This window comes from Meriones unguiculatus, chromosome 4 (assembly GCF_030254825.1).
Source record: "Meriones unguiculatus strain TT.TT164.6M chromosome 4, Bangor_MerUng_6.1, whole genome shotgun sequence".
Lineage (NCBI taxonomy): Eukaryota > Metazoa > Chordata > Mammalia > Rodentia > Muridae > Meriones > Meriones unguiculatus.
In genome coordinates this window covers 105,548,200-105,556,222 of record NC_083352.1, presented here as the reverse complement: position 1 = coordinate 105,556,222, position 8,023 = coordinate 105,548,200, and the positions used below count along the sequence as shown (strand labels likewise).

General features: G+C 53.4%; 3 protein-coding genes across 14 annotated transcripts in view; all 3 read left to right on the top strand.

The window, feature by feature from the left end:
- Positions 1–6,198, top strand: part of LOC110563608 (neuroendocrine secretory protein 55-like) — a 51,331-nt gene extending 45,133 nt beyond the window's left edge. Inside the window, exon 3 of the mRNA XM_021660760.2 lies at positions 6,130–6,198. The gene's annotated coding sequence lies outside the window, so the exon portion shown is untranslated. The remainder of the gene's footprint in view (positions 1–6,129) is intronic.
- Positions 1–8,023, top strand: part of Gnas (GNAS complex locus) — a 63,872-nt gene that overhangs the window by 43,998 nt on the left and 11,851 nt on the right. For 8 of the 12 annotated variants that reach the window (XM_060382756.1, XM_060382759.1, XM_060382758.1 and 5 more), the window contains exon 2: positions 6,130–6,202. In XM_060382756.1, coding sequence (XP_060238739.1) covers positions 6,130–6,202 — 73 coding nt within the window. Of the gene's footprint in view, positions 1–2,512; positions 2,652–6,129; positions 6,203–8,023 lie in introns of those variants that run through there. The other 4 variants (XM_060382755.1, XM_060382754.1, XM_060382753.1 and 1 more) reach the window with 1 other exon arrangement.
- LOC110563605 (uncharacterized) lies at positions 36–2,595 on the top strand. The gene is made up of 3 exons (XM_060382760.1): positions 36–175; positions 357–380; positions 578–2,595. The coding sequence occupies exon 3, from the start codon at positions 765–767 to the stop codon at positions 1,602–1,604; it is 840 nt and encodes a 279-aa protein (XP_060238743.1). The 5' UTR covers positions 36–175; positions 357–380; positions 578–764; the 3' UTR covers positions 1,605–2,595.

Here is an 8,023-nt window from a genome sequence, read left to right as displayed (position 1 = left end):
TCAGTCGCGTCGGCACCGCGGAGCGGGCTGCGTCAGGTGGCTGGTCCTGCTAGCTCCCTGCTCTCGGGCGCGGGGCTGCGGCACCGGCTGGAGCGAACCCCTGGCCCGGCTTTGGGGCGCGGCGGCGGGCAGAGAGGCAGGCACTGCCTTGCGTGTGAGTGCGCCTCACTCACATGTAAGTCGGGGAGCGCGGGGGTTTCCCGCCCAAGTGCGAGGTGCCCGGGCACGGGCAGGAGCACCGGGCAAGAGCCGGGACAGGGCAGGGGCGCCTAGCGCCGCTACCCTGCCCCGCTCCTCCAGGGCACCCTCCAATTCTCTCTCTTTTCTCTTTTCTCTTCTCCATTGGCGTCCCCAAGACCTAACCCAAGGAGCGCCTAAGGGTAACAGCAAACTCTTTGCACTCTTCTTTCTCTGTGTTATTTTCTCCTTTCTTGCTTGCTTTTTTTTTTTTTTTCCTTTTTGAGTTGTTGGGCATTTCTTAGTGCTTTGTGGTTCCTCGCTGCTGTCGGGTGCTTTTGCATTTGTTCTCGCTCTCCCCTTTTTGTGTTTGCTCATCCTTTTTGACGCTAACTCTTAGGCAGCCTGTCCAGCAGCCCCCCTCGGAAGCCCGAGAAAGCCGCACTTCGGTGGCCCCAGAAGAGCACAGCGGAGACCACCACGAGCCCCCGACACGGGGCGCACAGGAGCCGGGAAGCCCGACGCGGGGGGCAAGCAGACCGCCCGGGCCAGGCGCGAGCCAAGCTCCCCGAGGTGGCCGGGTCACCATGCTGAAGATGGCCCTGAAGCTCAAAGCCCGAGTGGCCGAGAGCGAGAGGAAGACGGCCGCGGCTGCCGCCGAAGTGGCTGCCGAAGCTGCCGTGGCGGCTGCGGTGCTGGCCGAGCCGCTGGCCCCTCAGAGGAACGGGGACCCCGGGAAGCTCCCCAAGTCCGGCAAGGTCCTCGGGAACGCCGGGCGCGATGTGCCGCGCGAAAAGTTGCTCACCGAAAAAGAGCGCAGGAAGCTGGAGAAGAAGTGGCTGGAGCAGAGGAAAAAAGAGGAGAAGAAGAGAGAGAAGGAGAGGAAGAAGTTGGAGAAGATGCTGAAGAAGAAGAAGAAGAATGTGCCAGAAGCCCGGGCAGAGGCCCGCGGCCCCGGGGTCGCCGCCGGCGCCGCTGCCGCCGCAGGCGCCACAGACGGGGCCGCCACGGAGGGCGCCGCCGGGCGCGGAGGGGGCGCCGCCGTCGGGGGCGCGAGTAGAGCCTGGGCCCAATGGGACACTGACTCGGGAGATGAAGACGACGCCTACTACGCTCCTCCTCGTGTCGGAGGCATCGTGTGGAGGCCTGGGCCCGACAAAGCCGGAGCGCTGAGCGCGCACATGCCCCTCGTGGTGTTCCTGGTGTTCTCCGTGCGCAGCCCCTCGTGGGTGCTCAACTTCCTGCTGCAGCGCCGCACGGAGAAGGGCCGGGGCTGCGGCTTCGTGTTCGGGGCGACCTGCTGCTTCCGAGTGTTCCTGGGCTGCGCCTTCTTCTCCTTCCTGAGTGGCCGTGGCAAGCGCAGAGGCCGTGGGCGCTCCCAGGCCAGGGGCTCGGGGCGCCGGGGGCGCGCCGAGCGGCTCATCTAGTCAGGCCCCCCCACCCCCCCACCATCGCCATCCACATCCACATCCACATCTACCACCACCACCACCACCACCACCACCACCACCACCACCACCTCCACCACCATTGCCGTGTATTGTGGGATCTTTATTAGTGCTTGTGTGTGGACACATTTTTCCTTTTCAGTTGCTCTCGTCCTCTTGCTTCGTGCTCTCCTTGCTTTTCTGCACATTTCCCTGCTCTCAGGCTCTCTCAGTGTCTCTCTCTCTCTCCTCTCTCTCCTTTTCGAAATTTTCCTAAGTCCGGGCCCGCGCTCCCTCCCTTTCCGCCCACCCCGGCCCCTTGGCGGCGCCCGCCCGCCCTGCTGCAGGAGGAGGGGGATCGGGGGCCGCCCGGCCCGGGGGGGTGGAGCGCTGGCATCGTGCGAGGGGTCGTCACCACCGCGGGGCCGCCTCCTCTCCCCCCGCCAGCGGCCAGGCCCCGGCCCCAACCGCGGGCGGGGCGAGGAGGCGACCCCGCCGTGTCCACGGGCCCGGGCTAGAAGTGGGCGCAGGGACCCCTGCCCGGCCTCCGGGCACCACCTCCCTGCGCCCGCGCCCGCCCTCCCAGCCGCGGCCCTCCTCCTCCTCCTCCTCTTTCCACCCCCCTAGCCGCCTTCGCCTCCGCCTCCCCCCGCTCCCCCGCCCGCCGTGGTGGCGCTTTTGGGTCGGGGCGGCGGGCCCGGGCCGAGGCAATAAGAACGGCGGCGGCGGCGTCGGCGGCAGCAGCTCCCGCGGCTCCTGCTCTGCTCCGCCTCGGCCCCGGAGCGAGGGGCGGAGAGCCGCGCGCTTGCCTTAGTCCGAGCCGCCACCCTCCCTCTATTCCCCGCTTTCCCGGCCCGCCCGAGGCCGCCCGCCCCGTCCCCGCAGCCCGGCCGCGCCCCGTTGCCGCCATGGGCTGCCTCGGCAACAGTAAGACCGAGGACCAGCGCAACGAGGAGAAGGCGCAGCGCGAGGCCAACAAAAAGATCGAGAAGCAGCTGCAGAAGGACAAGCAGGTCTACCGGGCAACACACCGCCTGCTTCTCCTTGGTAAGGGCGGGGCGGGGGGCGCCGGCCCGGCCCGGTAGCCCTGCGGGGTGCCCCGCAAGGCCGCGCGCGCCGAGCCTGCTCCTCGCCCTGGCGCTAGCTCCCAGGCCCTTTGGCCCTGCTTGGCCCTGGTGCGTGCGGGGGGCGAGGCCGTCAGGGGGACCCCTGGGGCAAATTCGGCCGGGTGGGGGCTCCAAACTGGGCGTGGGTCCCCCTGGCTCAGTCTCGTCCCCTTAGCGTCCATCCCCCCCCTTCCTTCCAGCTCCTAGTCTGTTCGAGGCCTACATGGTGCCAGGGGCCAGGGTGCTTGTCGGGAGGGGGGAGGGGAGACTCCCAGGCCCCTCTGACTGCGACAGAGTAGGGCTAGGGACAGGAAACGGGCTGGCGGGCCCCAGGAGGGGGACCCGCCTCACTGGGGTGTGCGATTTGTTGGGAGGGGTCCAGTTAGAGAGACAAGGGCAACAGGGGGAGACTCAGGGGCCTTGGCCAGGGAGGCTCAGGCGAGGGAAGTAGCCTCCAGGGTGGGGGGGCGAGTGACATCAGCCCCTCGGAAAGGACAGGGCGGTAAAGGTGGTGCAGAGGGGGGGAGGGGGCGCAGGCGAGTCGTGGCGCCGAAGTGGGGGGGCCAGGGAGGAGGGAGCGTGGAGGACTCTGGGCGCGACTCGGGGCGATTCGGGCAGGACCGACTGCGCGCACAGCAGACGTGTCCTGGGCCTGGCCAGGCCGTGGAAGGAAGAGAAGGAAGATCAAATAAAATAAGATCAAAAAATAAAAATTAAATTAAAAAAAATTGTACGTAAAAGTGCTCAGTTGAAGCCAAATGACACGTCATTTTACAGTTTGACCTTCCCCCCCCTTCTATACTTGCAGGCTTTTTGAAAAGCAAAGAAGACCATTAAATGGTAGCAGCTTCAGCTGAGCCCCCACCAGTGCAACAAACAATTAACACACGCACGCGCCCACACACATACACACACACACACACACATTTTCCTGTTAGTCGGCCTCTTCGAGAGTGAAAACACAAGTAAAAAAAAAAAAAAAAAGAAAAAAGTAATAAAAGCCTGTCTTTAAAAGACTCAGAAATAAGATAAAACTGGAAAATGACATTTGTCTGTAAATGGCTTCTTGGTTTCGAAATGGCGTTTTTAAAATTTTTGTCCTTTTCAAGGTGGGGGGGGGACTGAGCGCTCTGAGAAGACTCTCAGGGTGGAAGCTGATGAAAAGACATTAATTAGTTGTTTGTCAAATGACATTTGGTTGTTTGGTTTTTCTTCTCTTTTTTTCACTAAGGCTTTCCCTTGGCAAAAAAGGAAAGAAAGGAGAGGGGAATCCCAAACCTAAAAGATTGCCTCTCCTTTTTTTCTTTTATGGTGCTGGGGTAGGGGGGCTACAGACCCACAGACCCACATGCAAAACTGAAGTGACCACGAAGACATTACACAACATTAGAGTGGAAGCTTTCTACTTCTTAGGACTTTAGCTAGCTGAATAAATTTGTAAATTTGCTAGGAACACAGTCACTTTTCAACAAATAGTTGATCAAAAATAAAATGTTGAAGGCTGTTTTACTCTGTGGTGGCGTTTGGTTTGATCTTTTTGGATGGGGTCAAGTCTTTGTTCTTCTTGGGCTGTATGCAGAAAAGCAGAAAAATTAGTAATAAGTGAAAATAATCTCTTTGGTGGTGGTGTGTTTGCAGTTTCAGTAATTAGAAGATATATATGTGGAATCTAGAACTTGTAAAAACATAATTATGCTGTAAATGTTAAAATGTATACAGTTTGATTTCAAAGTACACACCTGGGAACTTCTAGAATCTTCTGTAGGGTGCGTTCTTCCTTAATATGAATGCTGACTTAAGTCCAGTGTGATTACTGATACATTAAATTTCTAACACCTTTTTTTTGTATGTGTTTACAGAGACTTCGAATGTCCCCACTTATTTGAGACTGTGGTTCTGAGCCCACCCTGACTCTTTTCGGGTCTCTAGTCTACATGGCTGCATTGTGCCACAATTAATTGATGACCTCTGGCACAGAAATTGTTGCCCTGGCCATAGGCAACATTTTTTTTTCCTTGAAATGAATAATTCCACACAAAGGAAACCTAAAGCCCCCAACCCCCGTTTCTTTAACCCATTTTAACATATAGCATGTAAATTAATTAAATTACAGAACCACAAAAAAACCCTGACAGTTATTTTTAGCCCAGTTTTCTATTCTAACAAACAAGTAAACTGAGGCACAGATCTAGTTCTGTCTATGAAACACAGGAGTCACCAATGTCCACACTTCTGAGGTTAGAGTCCTGAGGCTAATGATTAGCACTGTGTGCTCCCTTCGTGGAAACCTTCCAGTATCGCCTTTTGTATTTAATTTATGAGAATTTAGCTCATTAGGATGGCTTTAGATTTGAAATCAATGCTTCTGTGGAAACCAGTTTTAACTTATAGGTATTGATTATAGCCTTGTGGGAAGGTAAAGGATGGTGGGAGGGGGGAATGATTACTGTCTAGGCACAGGAGCAAAAACAATGTAATTAAAAAGAGAAAGGTTTTGTTGTGTTTTTTTAACATTCAGATTTTTCTGGGAGGAGGGGGGAAGCCATTAGCATAGGAAATGCTTAGTTGAGAGTAGATTTGCAGAATAGCTGTCCTCCCTCTAACTTAATGGCAATGGGTGGGAGGGTGGGGAGGGGGTCCTATAATTCAACTGTTGATGTTTCATGTTGATGGTCTCAAGTACCATGTTTGATAATGTGTTTTTTTTGTTTTTGTTTGCTCTCCCCCCACCCTGCTGCTGACAGATAATTGATGGTCTTCCATTTCCCTCTGCAACATGGTAGTTGTATCCAGAGAAAAATGTATCTTTAGAAAGATTCCTTTTTCAGGGAAAGGGAGTGAATAAGTGACTACAATGTAACCCTGAGGTTTTAGGGGTGGACTTGAAGCATGCTAGCGAGTAGCTGCATCTAGGTGTTGGAAGGTGTTGCTGCAGTGGGACGTGAAGGGGGGAGACTGCAGTGTCTAGGCATTGTCTGCCATTCCTGGGTGTTTTAACCATAGAACTTCCAACAAACAGGAAATTAGGTGGCTGCTGCATTTTTTTCTGTATACCTTTGACCACATTTCAACATTAAGTTTACAGTTTTAACTTAATTTTCACCCCTTCGATGGTGATTACGTCATCCCCTCATCACCTTATGGTTTTTAAAACCTCACCCCCCCCCAAAAAAAAAAAAGCTTTGTAAGAACAGCAGAGCCCTTAAACTCCTGCTTGTTGCTCTATGGTGAGATACCTCAGAAAGACACTTCGTTGGACGTGGCTTTGGTTTTTCACTGCGTTGTCACGTGAAGGAAGACTACGGTTGGTATCTGTGAGTGTTGTGTCCTGCTCCTGCTGCTTCCCAAGGCCACATCATCATCATGGTGAAGTGTGTCGAATCCTGGTTCTTAACCCAAGCCTCACTTTCCTTTCTCAGGTGCTGGAGAGTCTGGCAAAAGCACCATTGTGAAGCAGATGAGGATCCTGCATGTTAATGGGTTTAACGGAGAGTAAGTGTCAAATCCATGCAGGGCACTGAGCAGGAGTGGCATGTACCTGGCCTGTAGGAGATGGCAGGACTTTGGAAGGAGTGTGTACACTAACCTCTAGGAAGCACAGCTGCTAATTGCCACTAATTATTTTTTTCTAATTTGCATATTAGACAGCCCAGGAAAGAGCTGATGGGTGCACCGCCACCCACTTCTCAACCTTTGGTGCAACAAATAGGAGTAACAGTAAAAGCACCGGTGGCCCCTCGCGCTGGAAAATGGTGCCTGGTTGCAGAGGACAGTGAACAGCACTTGGCCGGGTGACAGCGTCTCTGAGCCAGGTCCTCTGCCGCAGGCCCGCCTGCTGCAGTGCGGCTCCAACATGGCCGACGGGGTCTTGGCCACCCCGTGTCCTGCCAGAGCTGGCCAGCACAGGAGGTTCCCACCCACCACCACCCTTTGGGTTTCACTGGAGTTGGGCTGATACGGGGTTTTGTACCAACAGGAAAATATCATTTCAGTTACATTTTCACTGAAAACTCGGGACTCCAGGGCCCATGCCAACAAAGGTTTAAGCTTCTGAGTCCCTCTCTGCTTTAGAATTCATGTGAGAGGCAAATAATTATTTCTCTAATTAAAAAAAAAAAAGAAAGAGAAAAAGATCAATACTCCTACCTAAACAATTGAAAAGAAAGCCTGAAAATGATGGAAAGACAGGGAGTTAGGTACTTCTGGCAATCCAGGGGGTGTTTTGCCTTTGAAATGACCTTCCTGGTTTAACACGATATGGCGATACAATACTGCAATGAGAACAGAGATTTTTTTCTTAAAAAGAGAAAGGGTCGTGGCAAATATGGAATTCTGCCTCCCATGGAGAATGCAAACTGAGGAAACTATAAATTAGGAAATTTGCCTTTCCTCTTACTCCCCTCCCTCCCCCATTGTTCTCAGGGCTCTGCTTTCCCTGGTTAAGCGCTAGAAGCCCTCCCAGACACTAGTTTGCAATAACTAGCTGGTCAGCAGTCCCCTTTCTTTGCCCTGATTCAGTTGAAAGTCTGCCCCTTGGTTGTATGTTAACTACCCCTGGGGAGGGGGCCTTGCTTCTCTCCTCTGCTGTGCATTAAATGCCGGGGAAACAAAAGCGAACAGCAGTTCTTCGTGGAAACTTCTAGAATTCATTAGATTGACCAAGTCGGGCTTTTAAAAAGATGACATCACCCATGTGAAGGGTTGGGGTTGATGTGCTCCCTAAATCACAGCCCAAAATTCAAAGATTATTTAATATGCGGAAAGGGAGGGGTCCAGCTCACCGATTTTTAGGACTGACTCAGTTACTACTATGTCCCTATGACGTCATTGTCACCTATTATCAGGAACCAATTCTATGCCTCTCTCAGAAAGCCTGAGCAAGGAGATTGGCACCTGTCAGTCAACAATACGAATCTGAAAACTCCCCACCCCAGGTGTGAAGGGTTCTTCAATATGAGGCTAGTTAAGCAAAAATAATCTGGCCATGCCCCTTAAAAGGACAAGGCTTGCATTTTTAAAGATGCCTCAGCCATTGTTTCACCTGAGTCAGATGGACGCAAAGTCATCCTTGAGGATTTATTACTTTACAAAATTCCCTAAAATGTTATTTAAACAAACAAGTAAGCAAGCAGTTCTCCCTAAGTGTTGATGTAGTGGACAGTTCCAAACCAGAGTGTCTTCTTTCCGTTTTCTCTCTGAACGAGGAAGAAACATTCCCAGTTTGCCTTCTTTATGGATCCCCAAGATGTTAAATTTAGCCTGTGAAAGTGATATTCAGGGCCTCCATGGGGGGCTGGATTCCTTATTTTGACC

Bases quoted from the DNA above. Each gene is read 5' to 3' on its own strand.
- LOC110563605 (XM_060382760.1), top strand. From the start codon at position 765: ATGCTGAAGATGGCCCTGAAGCTCAAAGCCCGAGTGGCCGAGAGCGAG.